The sequence below is a fragment of the Rhynchophorus ferrugineus genome, unplaced genomic scaffold (genome assembly GCF_030347505.1).
Source record: "Rhynchophorus ferrugineus isolate W39M unplaced genomic scaffold, kcgeb_rfMv2 rfM1, whole genome shotgun sequence".
NCBI classification, from domain to species: domain Eukaryota; kingdom Metazoa; phylum Arthropoda; class Insecta; order Coleoptera; family Curculionidae; genus Rhynchophorus; species Rhynchophorus ferrugineus.
In genome coordinates, this window is record NW_027472580.1 from 11,078,204 (window position 1) to 11,103,613 (window position 25,410).

The 25,410-nt window shown below is 31.0% G+C and overlaps 4 protein-coding genes across 16 annotated transcripts in view; 2 read left to right on the plus strand and 2 right to left on the minus strand.

The window, feature by feature from the left end:
* Positions 1 to 2,353: 2,353 nt before the first annotated feature.
* On the minus strand, positions 2,354 to 5,431 carry Rpn5 (Regulatory particle non-ATPase 5). 2 transcript variants are annotated; one of them, XM_076416391.1, is made up of 7 exons: positions 5,307 to 5,431; positions 4,967 to 5,210; positions 4,730 to 4,913; positions 4,375 to 4,671; positions 4,155 to 4,320; positions 3,904 to 4,097; positions 2,354 to 2,764 (listed from the first exon to the last, which is right to left on the minus strand). In XM_076416391.1, exons 2-7 carry the CDS (start codon positions 5,160 to 5,162, stop codon positions 2,443 to 2,445), a joined length of 1,359 nt encoding a protein of 452 aa, XP_076272506.1. In that variant the 5' UTR covers positions 5,163 to 5,210; positions 5,307 to 5,431; the 3' UTR covers positions 2,354 to 2,442. The 2 variants fall into 2 exon arrangements, with proteins under 2 accessions (XP_076272506.1, XP_076272515.1); XM_076416400.1 differs by having other exon boundaries at positions 4,967 to 5,166; positions 5,307 to 5,404.
* On the plus strand, positions 5,412 to 16,402 carry LOC143203818 (testis-expressed protein 2). Of its 10 annotated transcripts, XM_076416141.1 has the most exons (19): positions 5,748 to 5,860; positions 5,998 to 6,121; positions 6,329 to 6,481; positions 7,216 to 7,346; positions 8,659 to 8,878; positions 8,962 to 9,269; positions 9,321 to 9,399; positions 9,454 to 9,508; positions 12,446 to 12,689; positions 12,745 to 12,983; positions 13,046 to 13,217; positions 13,273 to 13,359; positions 13,723 to 13,908; positions 13,982 to 14,185; positions 14,243 to 14,345; positions 14,422 to 14,706; positions 14,764 to 15,000; positions 15,050 to 15,267; positions 15,325 to 16,402. In XM_076416141.1, exons 2-19 carry the CDS (start codon positions 6,076 to 6,078, stop codon positions 15,391 to 15,393), a joined length of 3,036 nt encoding a protein of 1,011 aa, XP_076272256.1. In that variant the 5' UTR covers positions 5,748 to 5,860; positions 5,998 to 6,075; the 3' UTR covers positions 15,394 to 16,402. The 10 variants fall into 10 exon arrangements, with proteins under 10 accessions (XP_076272283.1, XP_076272290.1, XP_076272251.1 ...); XM_076416155.1 differs by lacking the exon at positions 5,998 to 6,121 and having other exon boundaries at positions 5,617 to 5,860; XM_076416187.1 differs by lacking the exon at positions 5,998 to 6,121 and having other exon boundaries at positions 5,631 to 5,760; positions 13,723 to 13,827.
* LOC143203916 (tRNA endonuclease ANKZF1) lies at positions 16,377 to 20,840 on the minus strand. 2 transcript variants are annotated; one of them, XM_076416248.1, is made up of 11 exons: positions 20,457 to 20,840; positions 19,176 to 19,308; positions 18,930 to 19,118; positions 18,726 to 18,868; positions 18,400 to 18,669; positions 18,123 to 18,348; positions 17,925 to 18,066; positions 17,704 to 17,868; positions 17,263 to 17,650; positions 16,682 to 16,849; positions 16,377 to 16,590 (listed from the first exon to the last, which is right to left on the minus strand). In XM_076416248.1, the coding sequence occupies exons 2-11, from the start codon at positions 19,291 to 19,293 to the stop codon at positions 16,420 to 16,422; spliced, it is 1,980 nt and encodes a 659-aa protein (XP_076272363.1). In that variant the 5' UTR covers positions 19,294 to 19,308; positions 20,457 to 20,840; the 3' UTR covers positions 16,377 to 16,419. The 2 variants fall into 2 exon arrangements, with proteins under 2 accessions (XP_076272363.1, XP_076272372.1); XM_076416257.1 differs by lacking the exon at positions 20,457 to 20,840 and adding an exon at positions 19,845 to 19,985.
* Positions 20,841 to 20,886: 46 nt separating this feature from the next.
* The window catches only part of Myo31DF (Unconventional myosin ID), a 76,993-nt gene continuing 72,469 nt past the window's right edge, over positions 20,887 to 25,410 (plus strand). Inside the window, exon 1 of one of the 2 annotated variants that reach the window (XM_076416113.1) lies at positions 20,887 to 21,340. In XM_076416113.1, coding sequence (XP_076272228.1) covers positions 21,252 to 21,340 — 89 coding nt within the window. In that variant the 5' untranslated portion in view covers positions 20,887 to 21,251. The remainder of the gene's footprint in view (positions 21,341 to 25,410) is intronic. The other variant, XM_076416103.1, reaches the window with a different exon arrangement.

Consider the following 25,410-nt stretch of genomic DNA (forward strand, 5'->3'; position numbering starts at 1 on the left):
GCCAAATCACCGTGGCAAGTTACACTATTGAGCAGCATGATAGAACGTGTTCTTTAGGATTCCAATTTTAGACTAAAAATAATATTTAATAACAAGACGTATTGTTATCAAGCATAATTAGCACATATGCATAAAAAGGCAACAACGATTTGTACTCTCTCATTTTTTGTTTCTCAATAATATCTAAATGTCCATTGATTTTATTTCTCTATTAAAAAAAAGTATTAGGGTGCACTTTTAATCTAATAACGATTTACGTAGAGCAATTCTCTGACTAATTCCTTAAATCTCTTTCTAGCATATTGACACTTTCCCAAATGATTTCCTAATCCACTCATACTTAGAAGATAGATTCTTTCAAGTAAAGACTGAATATTCAGCCTCCTCTCGGAAACAAATCTCTGCACCTTACGGAACTCCACTTGCCCTAGCCCTGTTCAACTTGTACATGGCTGATTTCCCACACCCCAAGCAACCAAAGACAGCATTTTATGCAAATGGCACAGCTTTCTTTACCACCGGTTTACAGTACTGATGTATCCTTGACAGACGTCAGGCCAATCCGAGCAAAACTCACGCTATTCTGTTCCATCGCCGGAAAGAGTTCCACGCATACCGCCTCCAAATTAAAAAAGTCCCTATCCCAAAAGGTAATATGCCTCGGTCTCAAATTCGACCGCAGGTTCCAATAGTAAGCACGCTATTTGCAAAGGCAATGGTGTGTATAGCTTACTATTTCCACTCCTCTATAGAAAAAGCAAACTTCCAGTCCAACAGAAAGCGACTCTGTATAAAATGCTGGTCCATCCAGTCTGCCTCTACGGAGCACAGCTGTGGTACAGGTACGTCTCCGAGAGACAATTTGCGCTACTCCAAGTGTTCCGATCCAAAAAAGCCCGCACGTTACTCACCGCCACACGGTTTGTGTGGAACGCAAATATCCATCTAGAATCAGGCATACGGTTCGTGAAAAGCTTCACGAACATGCCCAGTGCGAGGGTTCTTTCTAGGCGCCTTATAACACGAAAATAAACTGATCAAATCGCTACCCATTCATAAATCTCGTTAATCCAAATAACAGCAATTCTAATCCTACCCCAGGGTCCCTGTCGTCCGCAATACGAAGCAATATCAGCAAGAGATCAATTATTTCTAGCTGGTCATTATGGAAAAAGAACAAAAACCCAAATGGTTCAGGATACACTGTGCGTTAAATTTCTTTAAAAGCCGAAATTTGTTATATATAAAATGATGAAACAGCAGTGACTTTGAGAGACAATACGTAACAAATATCAAACCAACCAAACATTATCATAATTTTTGAAATGAATATGATAACTCATCATTCATCATTTTCACGTATCGGTCAGGTCAAATGGCATTATATCAGACGTATCCTAAGGTTGGAATTGTTACAGAAAAAAGATTGTACAGAATGAATAAAATGATGATGCGAAAAGTGCGTGCTTGCTTTAAATTGACTGTTTCCGAATCTGAAACAGTCTCTCAAAAATCTCACTGAAAACGCACATCATTGGCAAATCAAAATAATTTTATAATATTCGCAAGAATGTATGCATTGCATTAATTCATACAGGATTGTTTTAAATAATCTTTGTAGTGAAAAAACTGTCATGATGTAACCCTCTCAACTAAAGTTATCTGCATTGTTAAATATAATCACTGTTTGTTCAATCAGGCAGTAATGGGTATTATTTTTTTCTAATAGTCTCTATAGATATAACAATAGTAATAATTTATGTCAAATGGAGATAGTAAATATTTTTTCATCCTGAAATTCCAGTACGTCGCCAAAGATATTTTAAAAGTATTTATGTTTATTAATAAATATGTTTTATGTTGTACTTTTATATATAGTTTTGTTCCTTTTGAGAAGTTTTTTCAGTTGCTGGTTGACTTTAATCGGCTAGATCCTGATAGAGTAGATTAATTACTCTTAACCTTTAAATACATACATATTTATTTTGCATTTAAGAAAATAAGAAATTTTATTTTTTATCTGTTTTAAGCATTAATATTAATCAACTTCTAGGAAAACTGGATTTTAGGGACTCAATCTAAATTAGTTATTCCTAAAGGTTACATGTAAATGTGAAAGACAAATTGCCAGTCTTTAATTTGGGGTTCCATAAAATAAATGTGATTTAGAGAGTGGAACTTTAAACTACTTAAAAAACCATTTAATTACATTTTTAAAGAAACCAATATTTATATTTTATATATAAAGTAAAAATAAATAATATAAAAATATAAAATATCTTTTATTTCACTCAGTTCTCTCAGTAATCAGATTGGGCTTGTAGCTTTATTAAATTATCATTAAAACTAAGAATGTAGATTTATAACTTTAATTATAACTGACACACTTGGAAATATTACAAAAAAGAAACATTATTAACCGCACATCGAGGCGACCTCCTCTCAGGCACTAGTTGCTTGCAGGTGTTTATGGACGCATTCTTCTTTGTTAATGAGATGAGTCGTTTTATTAACCAGCTGCATCAGTGATGATAAATCCCTGGCCCAATCGTTTAGGACATCACTGGGATCTTTAGATTGTTGAAAGTTTACAACGCCAGCAGGCCGATCTGTCTTAGCTAAAACAGTCTTGGTTACCACCATATTCGAGAGGAATTCTTCAGTTTCATCTGGCGATAAATCAAGAAGCTGAGCCATACGGGTTATCTTGATTCTAGTGTAGTATTTTGCCATTACTCTAATATTGTGTTCTACAACTCTGGACCTGTTAAAAAAGACGATTAATTAATAGAAATATTTCACCATTGTAATTTAACAGCATTATTGCAGCATTTTACAAAAAAATAACATAAGGGGTAATAAACATAACATGATAAACATGATAAACTGCTAGGGTGCCAACAGAAGAAGAGGAGAAAATATTACGTACATACGGGATTAATACATCAGTATGTATTTCCCATACAAGATTAATGTTGAGTAAATATTTCATGATTTAAATTGTATTTGAACTTTTAGACGAATTAAAAACAATCCCATTTGTCTTCAGAGTATAAAAAACTTGCGAGTGGATTATGTTTATGAACTGCAGGACCAGGTCTAAAAAGCGTATTTTTCTTTTTATAAAAGTAAAATAGGTGAGTATAAAAACACAATTTGAAATCAGCATACCAGCAACGTAAACACAGCATAAAGATGTAGAAAACCAATCATCGAGCACAAAAGTGCATGATATGATATGGACTATAAACTTGACGACAATATTGCAAGTACATTTAAAAATAGACGGAGCAATGGTACCTATCGTTAGTTATGTAAAATATTCCGTTTGATTTTGAAAAACGGTGAGTTTGACATTTGAATAGTAGATTCACCGATTCATTTCAAGCTTATTATTCGTAAAAAATCGGAAAAAATCCTTAAATTTGAAAATTCGAAAATGCACATTAATGAGTCCTTTTATGTTTTAATTTCAGATAATCAGTCGATAAAACTTTTTCTCGATAGCCGATAAACTCAACATGGGCCTCTTGGATTAGTGGAATTAATATTTTTGAGAGTGGTATTTACAGTATTGTGATGATGAATATGACGGGTATTAAGTCCCAGATTAACTACACTTCCAATATTAAAATGTATAATATTATAAGGTTGTTCCTTATGGATCTTGCATTATCTCTAACTAAAGATCATTTAAATCAACATTCAAATCAACATATCACCATCAATAAGAGAAGATATTTAAAGAAGAAAATCAGAACATTTAACCAGATATTAGAAAAGAATTTTTGGTAAAAAATAAAACTCAAAAAGCAAATATTATTGTTAAGGATTAAGAAGTGTGATATTTTTTTGTATTACTGTAATAAATAAGGTTTATTTCTGACATTAGAAGCAACTTACTTAAGATCACCCCATCTTTTGTTAGCTTGTTCATTACCACCAAATACTGGAGTAGTTTTTAATTCCTTTTCATACAGTTCACATAAACCAGACCATTTTATTAATTCAGGTGTGGTAAACAGCTTCAACAATGATTTGTACAAAGGAATTTCTTCCAATACTTTGTCTGTTAAAACTCGATATGTTAAATCAGACTAAAAATTACATAAATCCATTAAATGTCCATTAGTTTTTTACTACCTGAAATGTACCTGTTCATTGTCATATGGTGCTAGGATTAAGTATAATACAACAGCTTTTGCAGATTTTTGTCTTCCTTCTGGAGAAGCTTGAATACTAGGTGTATTTAATACAGCCCTATAATGTTTACATGTTGCTAAATATGAACCTTCGTGTTGATCTAATTCCATCATAAGCCTTAAAATATTCGTATTATAATTTTTTGTTAGTAGAATGTTAGAAAATACTTACCCATAATATTTTAGTTTTAGATCTTGTGTACCTTCATCTTCAAAAAATTTTGTATTAATTTTTTTGGAGATGATCTGTGTCCGGATATAATCCTGTTTTGCCAAACACAACCTCATTTGCTCTAGGATTAACTCAACTTTTTCCTTTTTCTCCATAGAACCATAGGTTTCCACTTGAAGTTCCTGTATTATGCTAGCTGCTTCTTGTATGTTTCCTTCATCTTCGCGAATTTTTGCAAGCTTATGTGTTAGTCTAGCACGCTCCACTTCTACATAGATTTTTCCTTCAGTTACTTGTCTAAAATATTACATTTTTTAAATTGAACTTATTTTTATTGGACTAAATAGGTTTATACCTTAAAGTATCTATCAATTTTATCATTGTTTCTTTATCTGGTGTCTGATCAACATATGTACAACATTCCTGTACCATTTTAGCAACAGCTTGTTTTAATTGTGACCTACGCTTGGTTAACATAATAATGTGTTCATTCAAGGCATTCCAATTTTTAGCTTCTCTACAAATTTGGCAAATAGCAACTGTAATGATAAACTTGTTAGTTTTTGTTTATATATACATTCAAGATTATTACCTAGCACACGGCCAGTTGAAATCATATCTGCACCAGTTCTAGTTTGCTTTTCAAGAGCCAACAATTGATCGAGGGCATCATGTAGCTTACCAGTTTTGGCTAATTTCTCACATTCAGGTATTTTTTCATCGCAAGTGGAACTGTAATCCACTTCCATTTTAACAATTTTTCCTGAATCCGTAGCTATTGATTCCATTTTTGTGGAATTTTGAGTATATTGAATTGTGATTCACAATAATGAGATCTTCGGTCAAACAAATAAATTAATTATAATAGTGTTTATTGTAAATTTAAACTTATTTTATTGTGAACTAATATAACATAAGCTGAAAATACTTACAAGCTTTATTCTAACTACAAAACTTCAAAAATCTACAAAATAAACCGCAAGTAGCAAGTCATTTATCCAAATTTTGATATTTGACAATGACACTTGTGACAACTTTGACATTAACATAATTCAACGTGACACCACGGTCTGTAAATATTTTGTGTTGTGACGGTGTCTGGTATGAATAAACTTATTCCATTTAATCAATAAGACCCAACAATAATAATTTGTTACTTTTATAACTATATATTATTTGATGACTCATACGATTACTGTAGGGTTTTATTTATTTTTATATTGAAAAGTAAATATGACAATCAGCTGTTTTTGACTATAGGTTTGACAAATCGATTAAAAGGCATATTGTGTAAAACATTATTTTCTTAAATTTTGTACACAATATTGAATAGTGATTTCAACTATGTTTGTGAACTTGTAACAGTAATTAATTAGAAAAGTTAAGGTATGACGGCATTTGCTAAACAACTTAAATGCAAATTGTAACTTGAATTTGTTCATCTTGCTTGTTTATTTGTGTTGTGCACAAATGGAGTCAAAAAAAGGTGCGTATTTTTTTATCCTCACGATAATACAGAGACACTAATTCTTTATACTCCTATACTATCACAAAACAACTCCAAAACAAATTATTTGATTGTAAGTAAGTGTGCTTTCAGTCGCTAGTAATTGTTATTTCTAGCTAACCTAACATTTCTGCTGTATATGTCTTCTGTTTTCATATGTACCTGCTACTAATTAATTTTTTTGGCTTAATAAAATGAGTACCAAAAAAGATGGCAAAATTACATTGGGGATGCTGAAAGGTAACATGTAATATTGTGCTTTGTTCTGTCTTTGACTTGTGTTCATTTATAGTTTATTTATACATTATCATTCCTTATTTCTATATATGCTTTCAACATTATTTATTTATTTTATTGGTGAATAATTTGAAAATACAATAATTTTGCGTTGTCCATTGATTATTAGTTTTAACGAGCTAGTTTTTCGATTTGTTAACGATATTTTAGGCAAACCTGTAACCACTTCCGTTCCGTCAATATCTATAAAATTTCATGCAAATGCGGAAAAGATTGAAGAATTAAGATTTAGCGATGACGATACTCCAAATTCCGATGAAAAAAATCATCAGTTGGGTAATTTAATTCCAATTACTAGTTCAAGTAAGTGTTTAATGCAGCTTTTTTTCAAAGCGAAAAATAATATCTACTTTCAAGGCTTTTCGTTAATTTTTAACTAGCATGCATTGTCTAACAGGTAATAATAATTAATCAAATATCTATTTTGCAATATGACATAAAATTTGATTGAAAGTTATTACAATTTTTTTTAAAACAATTTATTATTACTACTAACCATAAAAAGGTTATTGGGAAATTAGAATTGTTATTTTGCAAGTTATATAACACAATATCATAAATAAAAATGCATAAAAGATGCTGTTGAATGTAAATAATTGTAATTAATACAATTTATAAACATTAATTATATCATGACTTAATACCATTATATTTGATATGAAAAATAATCAGTTTGCTGTTTTGGTAAAATCAAAACATACTATTTATAGTAGAATATTAGTGGCCCATTTGTTTCTGTAGTACACTTTAAAAAATATGTAGTTGATTTTATTCCAATTTTTTCCTGGCGTACATATGTATGAATAAGCTATTCAGAAGCCCTTGTATACAGAAATTGCTATGTTAATGTAATTTTTCTTATGGTATTAACAATTTCCATAGTGAATCTTATAAAATATTTATATATTATGTTTCACAATTTACATTGTATTTTCAATGTTAAAGAATATAATTTATCTTTATTGATAGATAAATTTTAGTACTAGACGACAGTGTTAGATAAAATATGTACCATTCTACACACTTATTATTTTTAGGTGATCAAGACACCAGCCCGCTAAAGCTATTGCCAAAACTCGTAAAGAGATCGACAAGTATAGATGTTTCAGCTCAAAGTTTAAGTTCATCGCCCCCCACAGATCCTTGGAGATTTTTTTCTGATATCAAGGTATTTAAAGTTTAATTTATTACATCTACATGTTTTTACAACACACTTCTGTTTTGCATTAGTAAAACGAGATCATAATCATCATACAAATATTTTGGTATCAATTGATGAGCCTCCAGCTTATTCTCTAGGTATAACATTATCTTTGAACTCAACTTACTTACTCTTTGAACCATTAACACCAGAATTATCATTTTTAAGCTGTTGAAATTACGTTCGACAGCTGGATAGAGCAGCTTCACCAAGGATAAGCTTGTAAGCTTCCACAAGTGTTCACGGGCTTGAGCAGCACCTGTGTGTAAAAACAACTAAAACTATCAAATTATTTTTATTTTATATAATTTCAACATAAACGTCCAATAATGTGCCGAATAAAATTGTTTTATTAATAGCTTTTTTATTAAAAACTGTTATTTTATTATTTATTTTCGACATACCCATGGTTGTAGGATAAGTATCCAAAGTCAACGTCAATTTGCTTTTTTTTTGGGTACTCCTAATACCATCAAGTTAATATAACCTGTGCAAGAAGATTGACTTATTTACTCTTTAATTACCAATTTATTTTTACAGTTTTAAGGACAACTTTTTACGGAAATGGTGATATTGGAGTTTATTTATATTAATTTTGTGTTTATTCATGAAACAGTCTATGGCATTAAACATTTTTTCCCAGTTTTTTTTTGTGTGTGGGTTTTCAAAGGCAAGCAGGCCTCTAAATTTTCTTCAATACATTTCGAAACTATGTATTAAGAAGGCGTTATGTCTTGTGTGTACACTGGGTGTAGTAGAACTTCGACAGTGTGGCCGAACGTTTTCAATCAATTCGTGTTTTAGTTTTTTTCCTCCTTTCCCATTGTATGTAGACTTTTAGAAACAAATGAATCATATACTACTAAGTTGTCAAATTCTTGGAAAGTTTGAGATAGGTTTTCGTGCGATAAATCTTCAACTCTTTTTTATCATTCAAACTTTGTTTGTGCAATTGGCTATAAATAGCATTACCATAAGTATCTAGGAGTGTTTGATGGGTTTAGGTAGCAGATTCCTTCAAATCAAATTAGAAATGTAATTAATATCAAAAATGCTACCAGTGTTCATTGGCGTCTGCGTACACTGAATAACTCAATAATAGTAAATAGAAAACTATATCCCTGTATTAAATTGTCTTAACTATGTTCAAATGTTATTTTTAAATATATTTGTAAGTAAGAGTGTAATTATTTAACAGTCAAAGTTATTATCAAAAAGTCCTTAAAAGTATTTAATTAATTAATTGTAGATAAGCTAAAATAATATTTATAAATTGCAGGGTAAAATTACTAAAAGTGTAGAAGAAAAAATAACTGAAATTAAAGCTCGACATGAGGAGGGTTCGCCAATGCATAAATCCAAATCGGAAGTGAAAGCACCGAAAGACGATAAAACCGAGAAGGACCCCAGTAACAAGGAGAACTCAAGTTTTTCCGATTCAGAGGACCAGTCTGAGAGCAGTATATCGAAAACCTGTGGTTTTATATCGACCACCGAAGGTAATGGAGAGATAAAATTGCTCTTAAAATATTTACAGTTGCGAGATAAGATAATGTGTTTAATGGAGACGCACCTCTTCCAGGCGTAGAGATGTCTTCCGACGACGACACGCCCTCCATAGATAAAGACAAAAAATCACATTCCCCGAACGTACGTCATAGGTTCAGGTTTCTGAAGTCCCACGGTAAAGGCCAACTAAAAGAAGGAACCATTAACATAGGTAGTTTATCCAAAATTTACAACATCAATACGGAAAAGGTTGATCAAGCGCTTCCCGAACACACCGAGGACGTGGAAAGTGCGGTAGATGCACTTGAGGAAACTGACTTTAAGGATTCACTGCCAAAGAACACCGAGAAAGTCATATCGAATGAAGCTATTTTAGAAAAAGTAAGTAATTCCGATCGTTTCGGTTGTTATATGATTACGATTTTCTTGTAGGTTACGGAGAAAATCGATAACATTGAATTGGAAGATGATAAGGTTGTGAAAATTAAAGAAGTACAAGGAGAAGATATTCGTAAAAGTTTCTTTTCTAGTGGAAACACAATGACTCACGTTTTTGCGCCTACAGGTTTTGTTGATGTCAGGTCTTCACCTAACTTTTCCGATGAGGAAAAAAACGTTTTGTAAGTAAAAGAAAAATGTTCTTAAAAAAGATATCTTGTTGATATTAATTACTGATTATATATTTTATAACAAATTTTTTTTAAAAGCTAAATAAGCTGATCATTAGCGAGGGAATATGTCAAATAATACTCTATTTCATGGGAATCCCATAAAGAGTTTCTTGGAAGCGAACCACATGTTGTGCGTGCGAGATTTTAACAAAAGTATTATTTCAGCAAACTTTTTCCAGATTTTTATCAATTAAGTGGTACGCCAAATATTCTTCCCTTCAAAAAAGGGTTGTTAGGGAGAGGATACAATGTTGCAAATTAAATACAATTTATTTTCTCTCTTTGCGTAAATTAATACACAAAAGACGAGTTTGTTTATTTAAATGAATGATATAAAAAATATATAAAATGAAAGGTGTTAAATCAATATGTAATGGTGAAAAGAATAATGAATTGAATGAAATTGACTTATTAAATGGCTTATTATCTGGCTTAGCTAATACTGATTGTCATAGGACTCAACTGATGATTATACACACGACGTATACGAATTCTGCTTAACAATTAACTATTCTGTTTTTGTTCTCCTATTATTGTTTATTATTGTGGTTTTATTTTTTCTTAATTTTTCTTCTCGCTCTTGACGCTTGACGTTCGTACTTATTCTATAATTCTGTTCTATAATTGCTAATTCTTGTTCTCTTCTTCGTTTTGTAATTATAATTCTGATCTTTGTTCTTTAGTTCTTTGGTAATTTCTTTTATTCTCATTTTGGATGTATCGCGTTTTATCGGTGAAGCTTCTCCTTCGGGTTGTTGGTGGTGGCTGAGAAGGCTGATTCAAGAAACCCTTTTCTGTATCCCGATTCGTTCAAAATTTCAGGTAGAGAAAAACTCTCGCGACAGAAAAGGTGCGCTATGGGCTCTTAAGAAATGCTTGAAAATTCCACGCCTTCTTGAAGTTTATGGTTATAGCCACCATAAGAGGTCTTCTACCAGGTCTTATTTCGGACACGCTTCGTCTAGCCTTTGTACCTAAACCCCGATTATCCGAAACACTCGACAACCAGCCGATGATACACCCTTTTTACTAGCCACGTGTTTTCTGTTTGCTCAGTACCTTTCTTATCTTGGCCTAGCTATACCAGACAATCTATATTTTATATTATCTCAAGTCATAATTATTTTCTCATGTCACAAATATTACAAAAAAGAGATCTAGTAAGAGGTCTAGTAAATTAAACCCCTAAACTAAAAAAAAAAGAAAAAATATTAAACAATTTTCTTAAATATAAATAAATATAATTACGTCGTAACAATATTAAAAAACCCAAAATCCTGGTGTACAAAACGCGGATAGTGTTAATCACTATGTCGTGACGATCACAATCTTTCTGTTTATAAATGTATAACTGATTTTTGCTTTTTATACAGAGACTGCTTTTACAAAATTTAATCGGTGCAAAAATTAAAGGCTCAGGCTTGATTTTGCCAACCAATTGAGCGCTTTGTAACGTTTCTTAACATCTTGTATCCGGATAAGACTCATTTTAAAAAGCAGAACAGAACAAACGGAACTACCCCTATCGGATTGCAGCAAATCCAAAATGCCATCATTCGCCTAAAGGCTTTTTTCCTTTTTCTCTAAACACATTCTTACTTTTTTGAACTTCAAATCTCAATAATTTCCAAAATGTTCTACTTTCTTATAGATCTACTAGATTAATCAATTCTCTAAATATAAACTTTATTTATTGGGGCGCCTTATATCACCCATATATTTAAGACAAAATGAAAATAAGTATAACGGTTGAAAAATAAAGATATATTTTTTAACAGTTGAAGAATTTCGGATAATATATCAACATTGTTGAAAACAGTAATTTTGACAAAAACGTCCTATAGTTCCAAGTAGTAGAGCATGGACAATTACCTGGAATTTTAACATATTTTTGTGAAATTGAAGATGTCTTCGTTTGTTTTTATTTTCCAACTTATTGAGATTATATATCTTAAATATTTCCGATATCTTTTTTGTATTAAGCCAATATCAACTTCATAGCTATAATTTACCCGTATTTGCCTTGCGTTCTTATATGTAAATATTTACGTCCTGTTTGATTAACTTGTGTTTGTTCTCTTTTTGAGACACAAAACATAAATTACCGCAAAATTATTTGTGTGGAAATCATTTGCTGTTGTATTATATTAGTGTATATTAATTTCCCTAATGCACTCTTTATTTACATATCTTCATAGATATCTTAAAACAGTTTAGCATTTATTATTGGACAAGGATATAGCCTTAACTGTATATAACACTACTATAACTGTATATTCCCTTATGATTTATCATTAAGATAACATACAAAATAAAATAAGATTAAAGTATCATTTGGGGTTATTTAAAACTGAGATATTAGAGATATTAGTGTATTTGCTCACTTATCTAATATTCTATCTACGACTTTTGAACCAAAAACGTTTAGTTTGATGGTCAGAATCTCCTTACTTAAATATGATACGCTTTTATGTATCAACAAGATTTATTAACGGTAAAACAGTATCCATTTTAATGATTGATGATGATAAAAATGTTTTGTAAGTAAAAACATTTATTCATAATGGATGTTATAATTCTTTTGTAAGTGTTAATTGTATATTAAATTATATCATTACTACAATTATTGTCTAAATCGCTAAAATGTATAAATATCGACATCTTATTTTCAAAATCAGTAATGCGTTTTACAAGACAGGTTTAGTAAACGGAAAATTAAAGTTAATGTAATGAAATTAACTTAAATTACACAAAGTTTCCATTAATAATCATGGGTTGTATATTAGAAACACATGATATACAAAACATATAAAAAACGCAAAGAGAACACAAAACTGTAAATTCTTTTAAGAAGCAATTAATTTTTAACTTACATATTTATTTTAGGCCATGGCTTGCATTGGCTATTTATATTGTGGTGTATGCAATTTTACACACATACATGCCTTACCTTGCCGGTTTAATGCTTGGCATGTCCTTAGCTTTAATCTTAGGATATATCTATATAAAGCTGTACACAGATGTGTGCTTAAATGTATTTGATCATAAAGTAAATACGAATGCAAATCTAAACAACAGAATTATGGAGATACCAGCTGTGAAGGAGTATCAACCTGTGACCAAATACGAGGTAAAATTTTGTTTTGTTTTGTTTTTTTGTAAAAATCTTTTACTCATTGTTTTAGGGGTGGATTAATGAGTATCCTGATAAATATGATCCGGCAACGTACCATATCTCACAGACTCAATCAGTATTTCTGCGATTGCAAGGTAATCTTTTACGGATCAGTCATTCCAAGAGTAAAATACCGAAGAGGGCCATGTGGAATGAACCAGAAATTAAGCCTCACTATACGAATCACAGAATTTATAATTTACTTCATGCCAAAATAACATTGTTACCAGAAGGCCTTACCAAGATTCGGTAATTGTATTTGAACGTAGAACTTATGATTGCATGAGTTATTCATTGTTTATGCTTATTAGACTCTGGAGCAAAAAATATCCGATATGCGTCACGCTAAGCAACGAGCAAACCAATTTCGATCCCACTGTTTTCAAAATGGAAGTAGATGACGACAAGGAAGAGAAGTTGCATGGGAAATCGCCGAAGAATAAAAAGAAATTCACATTTAAGAAAAAAGAATACCCTTATATGGTATGCGCTTATTAAATTAACTGATGTATAGGGTTAAAGATCGCGACAATTTTAGGCCCAAAGATTTAGTAAATTGTCAGAAGATCAAGATATAGATTTTGATTCAGATTCCAGAGCAAGTACACCATCGCCAGAAATACCGGTAAGTATTTTTCTATATTGAAGTATTTCTGTATATTATACTAGTCAGTAAGTCAGTGAATCCTAAATACAACAAGAAACTAAGGTTTCTGATTAGTTTCAGTAATAAGGCTATTCTTTGATTATGTATCTCTTCTTTTGCTTGGAAAAATCTTATTTGAAAAGAACTTTATGGTTATGAATAGACTCTGATGGGAGTTGATTTGAATTGGTCATTAAAAGTTGTTCTTCCTTGAATAAAGCAACAGTTATTTAAACATAACTACAGGTGTAGTGTCAATAATTACCACAAAATAGATAAAGTATAGACAAGTTTGTTTGAAATTTGTTTTAAAAAATAGTTACATCAAGATTTATTTTGTAGGAGTTTAATCATGACGATATATTTTTACCGTGCGGTGAAGACGATAAGAATGAAGAAGAAGACATGCATTCTTTGCCAGATGACTGGTCAACTGGTTCTCGCAATGTAAGCATTAACTCATTTAAATCAATCAATAAATCTCCATCTCACATCTCATCATCAGCTCTTAAGGACAAGTTGAAGAAAGTAAGATCATGGATCATGACTCCTTAAATTTTACTACAACTTTGATTTTTATTATGAATTTATATAATTTCAGGAAAGTCCCATGGAGATGAAGTTATATTTTTTTGGTCGTACTGATAGAGAAAAAGAAGATTGGTTTAGACGATTGGTAGCTGCAACGCATCATTCTGAAGAGATATTGATGGCGGATATGGAAAATGTGAAAGATAGTGAAGGTGTATTAGAAGTGGCGAGAATGCAAATCGAATATTTGAAATATATGACATTTTTTAATAAAGTAATAGAGGGAGGAATTCTTCAATAAGATAATCGTTTTTGACATAATTTTTTGTAGATTAATTTTAAAAGAACTAAGCAAGAAAAAACAGAGACTGCAATTTCGGAAGAAGCCGAAGATAAATTGGAAAATGCCCAGCTATGGCTGAACACACTCTTAGGTATCATAGTAGTGATGTAGATTAAATTGTTTATCGGTGAATAATTATTTATTACTAAACTACGTCAATATTTCAGGCAGAGTTTTGTTCGACTGCATGCGCAACCCAGAGTTCTCTAAAAAATTCCAAAACCGCATTCAAAAAAAGCTTCAGACTATTAAGTTACCTTATTTCATCGAGGAAATTATCATCACGGAATTGAATTTAGGAAAAACGCCACCTTTGATATTGAATACCGAGAAACCTTCGTTGAATGAACGAGGTATATGGATCGATCTTGATATCAGCTATGAGGGTTCGGTGGTTTTAACGCTTCAAACGAAATTAAACTTGATGAAATTGAAGAATCCTCCTACTAATGGTAACGACTTGTTGCTTAATCGTTATCATATTGAGTTAATATTAAACATTTATCTAGATAAACCTCCGGAGGGCACTAAATCAGCAATTTACCATTCAGATGTAGATGATTCTGCTGAAAGTAGTTCAGACGAAGATGGTCCTCAAGAATTACCTGTGACGAAAGAGACGGGCGCCACTGCGACCCCTCCAACTCATGGCAGCAAAAAGTTCATGAAAATGATGGATAAGATCGCAGAATCGAAATTTTTCCAAGTTGCTACAGATAATCGATATATAAAAAAAGCAATGGAAGGTACATTGTCCGTTATACTTAATGCTTTTATTAATGCGTCGAGTTGTAGGTGTTTCGAATACGGAGCTCAGGTTAACAGTAGAAATTAAAGCTTTATCCGGCACGTTAGTTCTCAATATACCACCGCCACCCTCTGATAGAATATGGGTAGGGTTTAGGCCTACACCAGAACTGATTTTAACAGCACACCCAATAGTAGGAGACAGGAATGTTAGTTATGCGATGGTTACCAGTTGGATAGAAAAGAAGTTGCTTCAGGAATTCCAAGTAAGCCAGCTATTTTCTTGAGGTTCGCTGTTATTTTATACTGTTTTTTTTTTGCAGAAAGTTATGGTCATCCCAAATATGGAAGATTTTCTTGTACCTGTGATGAATTCAAAATTACCAGAATAAGTTACCAATTACGTTGTTCCAGGCAGTATATCTCCGATTAATTTGCCAAATAAACCCCCATTTTTTATATATACAGTTTGAGTTAAATAACTGCATTTTTTTGCGATTTTATGAAGAAAATATTAGTGTTGGTAGGTGTACCGTCATTTTTATTAATCTATGTTAAAATAAAATAAGACAAATCAGTGTTATAATGAAAAGCATCTTGATAATCAGTAACGATTTAATAGGGCTAAGTTAGCAATAAGTTTGGGTAAACAGGGTCTTTCGAAGTAAAAAGAGCGTCATCAGCCGAGTTATTGGCTAAACGAGCCCTGTTAGTTATTCCCAAAAGTTTCACTGTCCTTGCCGCTCTCAAACTTTCACTGGTGAATCTTTTGGTATTATACTGAACAATTACTTCAAACTGTTATAACGATTAAGATCTTTCGGATATGATATACTTGTGATGATGTATAAATGTATTTTTGCTTATTGAAAATTGAATGTGATATTTTATCATAGACTTTGCAAAATGTTTTTTTTTATATTTTATATGTTTGTCTACCATTTTTATTTGTTGTCCTAATTTTTAATTTTAATCTTGTTTGATGTTAAGAAAACGAGATACTGTTGCAATCATGGACCAAACACAAGGAAAATAAACGAAAATATTTACTGTACGTTTATTACAAAAACAACACTTGGGAGCACACATCGGTTAGTGTTTCTAAATAGCTTAGATATTGATAATTCGTTGGTAATGGTCTAATTGTAATTCGGTTAAGGATACATCACGCGTATGTTGTTTTTGTGATTAACATTGATGTCGTAGATGTCCTGTTGAGCTAAATATCTAAAATATGATTTCCCGCGAGGAATATAGAAAGCACTATTTTTGAAAACACTACCAAAGAAATATTTTTTTGGATAAAGACTCCCGGTATTAAGAGTTCTGTATTTTTTTCTTTTTACTTTTTATTGTATTAAGAAAAGAAACACACTCAATGTTAATAAAGTTTATTCAGAATGCTTTTGTTTCAATAATTATACCTTAATTTGAGACAATCTGTGACTCTTCAAACATTCTATAGAGCAAAATCTGTTCTCCATATATTCAAATGGTACTCTCCCAGCGATATCAGCGCCGCACAAGAAGCATCTTGCTATTACCTTTCCTTGAGCGTTCAATATTCTCCGTTCAGCTGCTAACGCTCTCTGAAAGACATCGATTTTATTTTCTTTCAAAATAATTAAAGGCATAAAGCATCTAAATTACGGTTCTGATTGCAAATTATCAGAAACTCACCTTTTCTCTATCACTTAATTTCAAAAATCTGTCTTTAGTCTCCTCCTCTTTTTGTTTGATGTAATTCTCTTTTCTTTTTTCCTTCTCTTTTTCTTTTTTAACTTTCCGTTGAGCGCGTTTTTTCTCGACTATTTCTTCTTCTGTTAACACGTTCAGTGGAATCTGAGCCTGAAAATGATGAAATTATTTTTTATTATTGGAAGAAAATAAACGTAAACGTAGTGGTGGGAAGTTAGGAAATTACTTATCTTTAATTTAGGCAGTTTCGTAATTTAAATGTGTTCATTTAAAGGTTATAAAATTTATTTAAACAACGCATCTGCCACCCGAGCTGTTAGGATGGATGTAAAAAAATAAATTTCTTAATTTAAGCGATATTAAAATGATTTTTTCCGTCAAAACGACAAGACAAGAAAAATTATGGAAGTTATTTGATCTATTTTAATTCAATTAGTTGATTTTTTTTGTTTGATTTAAATTCTTGTAATGTATCCACGGATGTTGAGATAAGTGAATGCCATTAAAATTAAACTAAAAATGGTGCCTTTAATCCTAAAAGTAGCATTTAGTAATTAACTTACTTTGTTATAGTTATATTTTTCCGGATTTTCTTTAGCAAAATTTTTGAATGTTTCCCTGATGTCTTTATTTTTCGTAGAGCTGTATGGAGTTTGTTGATTTTTGTTTTTAAGGCAAGGATTCGCGTTATTTTCGAGCAAATATTGTAGCATATCAATATGCTCATTTCCTGCTGCGATATGAAGCAAACTATTACCATCCTCATCTAGTATCTCATTAAAAAATTCAGTAGCTAGTTCTTCCCTGGATATACCAGGCGCTCCCTCGAAGCTCTTTAGCCTTTCTGCAAAAAGTTCCTTGAGCATTATCACGTTTCCTTTAATTAGAACATCTATCAGGTTCTTTTTCCTAGCTTCTTCCCTTTCCCTCAATTTTTGATTTTTGCTTTTTCTAAAATAATGAAGTTAATGTAATAATCACATCAGGATTTACATAATATTTACTTCGGTTTTCTTTTGACTTTTTGACCTTTTTTTCTTTGCTCAGGGCTTAAACTGTCACCATATTCTTCCAAATCCTCGAAAGATACTTCAAGGTTTTCTGATTCTAAATTTATATTGAGTCTTTCTGAATTAGTATCAATGCTTTCTTCAGAGCTGACACTATCACTAAAATAATGAATAATGACTTAGTGACGAATTTGTGGGCGAACAAAGCAAATTACCTCACATGTCCCGGTAACGGTCTTTCTACAATTTCTCGAGACTTTGCTCTATTAATGCAGCTAGAACGAATCTTATTTCGTTTAGTTTCCTTTTCAGGGGACATTTGATGTGAAACAATACCAGATGCTTCACTGAGTGATTCTACATAAATTCAAAACAATATTATCTGTTGATATAAATAATCTTCACGAATTTACCATATATAGTGCCCGTCGCCAATTCAAAATGAACCCTCATTGCTTCTTTATAGGTGGCCCGTCCTGTGGAAAATGGAATTGTTCTTAAGCGGAAATCATCCCGATCTAAAATGGGTTCCTTTCCACCAAACAGAATTGATCTGTTATATGGACCGGAAGCTCTGTAAAATATCAAGCTACATTTCTTTATTTCCTCTTTCCACTTTTCCATTATGTTCTTCACGTGCTGAAATTACAAAATACACTAAAACTGCACCAAAACAAAAAAATATATTACATCTATTAATGCTTGTTCATTATATCTTCTCAAAGATGCACCAGCGCTTTTTGGTTGAGATCCACCGGACTTGTTATCTCGAGACGATTGGGAACCTCCTTGACCAGCTCGCACAGTATAACAATGGAATGTCTTGTGCACCACCGGCGTCAAATAATTGAAAATAGCACCAACAAAATGACCACCTCCTAACATAATAATAGCCCATACTTTATTATCAACACAAAGACCTCTGTATCTTTTATAAAAATTCGCATCCGCAATTTCTTCCTAAAGGAAAAATATAAAATAAAATTATCTTATGTATAAGAAACACTATAGTTTACCTTTTTATTAAGAAGTATTGCCCTATATAATGAAATAATTTGTCCTTTCCTATTTTGCAAAAATATCTTTCCTTGAGCGGTAGCATATGTATCTACACTATCATCATCTTCTGTATCTGAACCAGATATGCTTGAAAGATCATCTTCAAAATAATTTATTTCCATAATAAAATTTGATTTTTTCTGACAATCCACTTGACTTACCATTTTCAGTTTTCTTAAAAAATTCATCTTCAGTTATTGGGTGTTTAGACTGTAATGACTGTTTCAAGTTGAACCTATGCCAATCCAACTTATAATGGTCTCTTTGCACTTGTATATTTGGAAAGGTCACACAGCAATATGAACAAGATAAGTTGTTATCAAATGATAATTTAATTTTTCTTTCTTCATCTAAAATAAAATATAAATTAATAGTCTTAAAGTATTTAATTTGGATGTTTAACACACCTTTTGAATTGTTGACCTTCAATGTAGTATCCAGGAGTATAGGTCTAACACTATCATCAAAAGCCTCACAAAATTTATCGTTAAAAACTACATCATTGACAATTTCTTTTTTCAACATTATGTTGGATAATTACTGAAAAAAATATGTTATAGAGATACAATTAGCTACAACACTTATATTGAAGTGCTTCGGGTAACCTTGTGCAATCTCACATAAAAATCAATCAACAACAATGGTTACACTGATATATTTTATTTAAAAAATATAATTTACAACTCAAAACAAAATTGTGTATATATATAAATATATAATAGTTAAAATTCTTTAAAGACACTAACCAGGTTAAATCTATACTAAAAATTAAAACTTTAATGTCAATAAATATAATGTAGTGTAACTTTGTTACATTTTACTTATGTTCTACCACAAATTACAATCACACATTAATTTTAAATAAAAAAAAATTAAGTCAGCTATGTAAAAAATACACATTTTAAACATGTAATTTTAGTGTTATATTGATATTTCTTTTACATACATATAGGCTGTTACTAAAATGCCTACTAAAACAGCAAAAACATAATTAAGATGAAATGTGTGACCTGATTTTGTTCTAAAAATTATTTGTTATTAGTACTGCACAATTTATTAGATAAGAAAATGATTACCTTATTTTTTGAGGTGACAGCGGGCTAGGTGGATTTATCCCTGGTACATTTGAATCAAGATAAACACACATCCACGTAAAATAGGTTACAAAAAACCCGCATAACAATGGAAACCAATATTTACTAAACCGTACCGCAGTCTCCCACGTATTTGTAAACATTATTTGCCCATTTTGAGTCAAGACGGTGTATGATACTAATTTTCTCTCGAAAACAAAATTTCTTATAGTTTCATCTAAAAAAACATGATATTTTTCTAGTGACCTAGGTATGACGTAATTTGGACTTATACTTAACCTATATCTATAAAAGGATATAAGAATTTAATTATAAAATATACGTACAATTTACACAGTATAATTTTACAGCAAGAATTGCTAACGAAAAAAGCAATCCAATAGCCGCCAATTTTCGTTCACTAACTGATTCCTGAAGTATAATTTTTCTCGATTTTGGAGTGTGGAAACTATTCGAATCCGATTTTTCACTTATCCGATTATAAAACATCCCGAATTACTTTCGTAGATTATACGGAAATAGTAAGTAATATCAAATTAGAACAGGAATCAATAAAAGTAAAGTTCAAAAATTGTTCTCTGAATACAAACTTACCTACAATTTTATGGATGACGTCAACAAAGTAAATAATGGTTTCCGAAATAATCACGGACGTATCTGCGTTTGGCAAATAACGCATTTCATTCAAAGTAATGTAAAAATACAAAACGTATATATTCTGGAATATATTGAGTTGAACTAGTTAAATTTGAGTTGAGTAGAATTTTTCTCTAAAGTATTTTAATTAAACCTCTTTTCTCAATCTTTGTAATATTATTTGTAATTTCATAGTTTGTAACTAAATGTTTTAATTTCGAGTTTAGCCACTTCCATAAAAGTTATTGACAAAATAAATTAAAATTTTAGCTCTTGTAAACTCATGAATATACTTTAGCAAGCATTTATTATATCATAATGGAAGTACTACTGTCTGTTCTTGAATCAGACACTAAGATAGGGCTCAGAAGAGCGTCACTGTGCTTTGACATTCTACTACCGATTGAATCAGTATATATTAATGATTCTGTTTTGAAAAATGTAGAATATTTGTTACTATTTTTAACAAAATAAAAGTGCCTTAGTTTTATGTCGAAGTATAAATATAATTTCATACAAAACTTAGATATATTTGAAAATCTGGCAACATAGGGTGACCTGTCAAATAAGAACTTGATTCCAGTCACGAAAAATATTCGTTGGTAGTTCACCTTTGAGTTGTATGGTGTAGTTGTCGTCAAGGCGCGATTGGAGTTGTGCGCGGCGTCTAAAAACGCGGCATTTTAAACGAATAATTTTTTAAAATAATGCAAAAAAGTTAAGACAGAAGTGCAATTAAAGTTATTTTAAAAAATGGCATCCGTAAAAGAGGTCGGCGTAGGCGATTTTGTCCTTATGGACAAAATAGACCTAGATCATTTTATGGAAAACTTGGAATTAAGGTAGGCAGGTGGCCAAATTTAATCAGAATAAAATACTTCAATGAGATTTGTTGATATTAAGTAATATTCGCGATAAAACAACCTATATATCAAAATGCGCGTTGTTTTGTATTTTTTTTCTCACCTGTTAGATACAAATATAAGGTGTGTTTTTACCATCTAAGGAAGATAAAATTAAAGGTTACCCTCAACTGACATCGCGTAATAACCTACATCAAAACAAGGCAAGCCATGGGCAACGTATTGTTGTAGGTTTGTTACATCTTTTGCATGCTAATTGTTGGAAAACGGTATCATAAGTAAATATAATATTCCTATATACTGTCAATTTATAATTGTTTTTATATTTATAATGCAAAGTAAATGTATATCAATATCATCGGTATTAAGTTGACAATCATAACTTAATGGATAAACGCTGCAATTATTTTGTTATCAATGTTATTAGTTATTTTAAAAAATAACTTTAAAATGCCTTACATGCCTTAAATTACTAATACTTCTAACTTGTTATAAATATTAACATTGTTTATTATAATTATATAAATATAATTATATAAATATATAATTTACACGTTTTGATTTAGAAATATAAATATATTTGGTGCCTAAGATTATTACTGAAAACTCGTGAAAGGTAATATTGTTGTTAAGAAATATATTATGTAAGAATATGGTTTTGTTTATGTAAATGTTCTGATATTTATAAGACTAATAAGTAATAATGAAATACTGACTAATATTGTTTAATTTTTGGTCAATACGGTTTGTTTAATATTTTTTTCTATTTTAAAGCTTCATATTACAACAATTAATTAGTGTTAAATCGAAGAGATAAATAGAACAAATATTATTCTATATTAATATGTCATCATTATGATATAATTCGGCCTTAATCACTCAATCCACACCTTGTGACCTAATAAAAGTGCGGGAGAAAAATATATAAATAGATTTATATGGGAAACGGTTTTAAGGGTTTGCCCGTTAATCTAGTGTCAACAGAAGTGTATTTATGTCGCCTGTTTTAATTTCGTAGATGGAAATTATACCAAAATAAAGAGAACTAGGTACTCGTTCAAATAATTATATTTCATCATTTTTTAATAATTTCGAAATCCATTTTCAAGAATGTTATTTTCTTTGTTATTATAACCTAATTATTTCCCGTTTTTAAGTTCACAAAGTCAATACTGGGATTGCCTTTTAAATTTTAGTATTGTTTTCTGTGAGTGTTGTTTCTGATGTTTTTATAATAAAATTTGACATTTATGACGGGAATTAAGCACTTGTGTGTATCCACGAATGTTTTAATGTACGAATTATTCAAAATCATCTTGGGCCAATCCTAACCATAAGTTTTAATTGTCCTTCCTGTAAGAATATATCATCATGTTACTGTATATGTTTATATATCTATTCTTAAGTCTTATATTTAGTTTTTTAAACTTACAAACGCAACGTGTTTTTATCTTTGCAATTGCTTATCCTTATAATTTATTATCTCATGAGAATATTTTTTATATATTTTTTATTTATTATTTTTAATATATTTTAGTTAATTATATTTTTATTATTAATACATTTTATATTATTAATTTATGACTATTAACCAATTTTTATTAGTTTAATTAATTTAAAAGTGAATGATCGGTGTTCTAAATGCTTAAAATGAATGATTTATTGGATATTAATTTACATATCAGTAATACGGCAAGTACAAAACGAGTAATATTTTTGATAATTAGAAAATAACGTCTTATCCATTCAGTGGTTCAATAAAAATTTCATTGAAGCTTGGAATTTTATTCTGTATAAATAGTATTTTTCGAATTTAATAGCTGAAGTATTGTCACGATATTTTTCTGCCACTCATGTGTTGACATCTGCTACCGCACTTTTTTTAATTGATTTCTATCGTCAAGTGTTTTGCGAAATGCAAAAAAAGTTGAGCGAAAGATTAATATTGACATTGCTGCAGAAGATGATGTTTAGAGATGGTTGTCTTCAGCTGTCACGAAGGATAAAAAGATCGAAAAAATAAAAACACCGTTACTCCAAAGTTGCCATTGAGTACTGAAACGCGGGTCTCTACTGGAATGAATTACTTTCGAAAGGACTTTTCGTTAAAGTTTTTGTTAAAAAATTCAATAAAAATTGACGACAAGGTACCGTACTCGATTTAATAAATTAGTCACAGCTAGTGGCTATTTACAAATTACAAACATGATTAATTTTATTCATTAAGTGTTTTAATACTTTTATTTGGAATATGAATAATAGCGCGACTGACGTTACGGATGACATCATTTCGTACGATTTAGCCTCTCTTGATCGGGATTTGTGGTACGCCTTGAGTTGGATGATGACTCATCAGCTTGCATGGACGTAGAAGCGGCTTTAAGTTGGCAACGAATATATATTTTTTATTGTTCAGGTTCGAATTTATTATTTTTAATGTATTTTCAATAGTGAAAAATCGCTTTGTAAATGTTACGTTTTGAGGTTTTTTTTTAAATATCTCTATTAAGTTTGCTGAGAAGAGATGGATCGCGAGTTGTTGTTGTCACTGTTTAAATAATGACCAATGTGTAGCGATAATTCTAAACCCGTACATAAAAGCGTGAAATAAAAATTATATTTACATAAAATTATCTAAAACAATTCAACATTTTAAACAAATATAAACAGAGGTCAAAATAAATGACAACAGCTATCTACATTATAAAGGAAATTCTAAGCGTGGGAGATCTTGCTGTCTAGGTGGTGTGTGACACTGTGACACAGGTGACAGTTCTGAGGACGTGATCTGTGATTATCTCGACAGGTACTTCTAATGTCAAGTAATAATGAAAAATAATAATACCGATAGTTAATATTACTGACAGCTACCAGTAGGAGTAATTAATTATGTTGTTGGATAAATAATAATTGTATCGACGTTTTGTAATAATTGTACAAGTAATGGATGGTATTGATGATATCAACAATATACAATGACAACGCATAGCAATGACGGAATAACCATGATGGCTAACCATCTTAAGTCCATAGTCACTAACAACGTTGGACAATCATAACAGAAAACAGTACTAGCAGTATTAATAGCAATGATGAACATGCTAGGATGAAGTATAACATATGCATACGGTACGAAGGGAAGGTAACACGTGACGTACCTATATGTCTTCTATAACGGATAATAATGCAATGATGTCAAGGGAAGGATACGCGATATCCTACTATTAGGGTTGATAGGCTTCGCTAGGATAATGCCAACAATACTCTTTCTGTTAGGCTCTCACTTCTCCTAACTCCGACTATGATGAAAGTGCAATGCGCACACACAAGGAAAAAAGCCAAAGGCAAATACGCCAGATATGCTGTCACCAAGAGCCGGCAGCAATCTACAAATATACATCATTTGCTGATATTTGGCGTCAGTTTCTGATTTAAATATGTATAATTTATACTTTGTAGTTGCATATAAATGCACCATAAAACGTTATTATCTTTAATTTACAGTAATTACGTGAACAAACTCACCATTTGATGAAACCCAGATTGGACAGTACAAAATACAGTAAAATCAACAAAATTAAGTAGTGACTCTGAGTGTCGCGTTTTCATAAATTAACTCTTATGAAGTTCTAATGATCCTTCGACACGTTAAGATATCACATCTGGTAATAACAGCTCTAGTAAAGGACGTGGCATGGCAATTGTTTCTGTTGCTGGGTACCGGCAAAAGCCACAAATCCCACTTTACGTTATCGTCTAACTGTTTTAAAAAACATAAATAACTCAATTAAAAATGGTCTAAAATATCGAATATATTGAATCGTCCATTCGATATAAATAAATATTGATATAAAAGTGATATAAATATAAACAAATAAAGCTCGCTTTTACACGATTACACAGATGCACAGTGAAGGAACAAATCCAGAGGCACTTATTGCAATAGTTTGGACATGTCTGTGGAATGAAATCGACCTTTTCGGTGGAAGACACAGTGAATAGCTCCGCAAAAGACGAAGCCAGAAGGTTCACCGATCGTCAACAGTAGT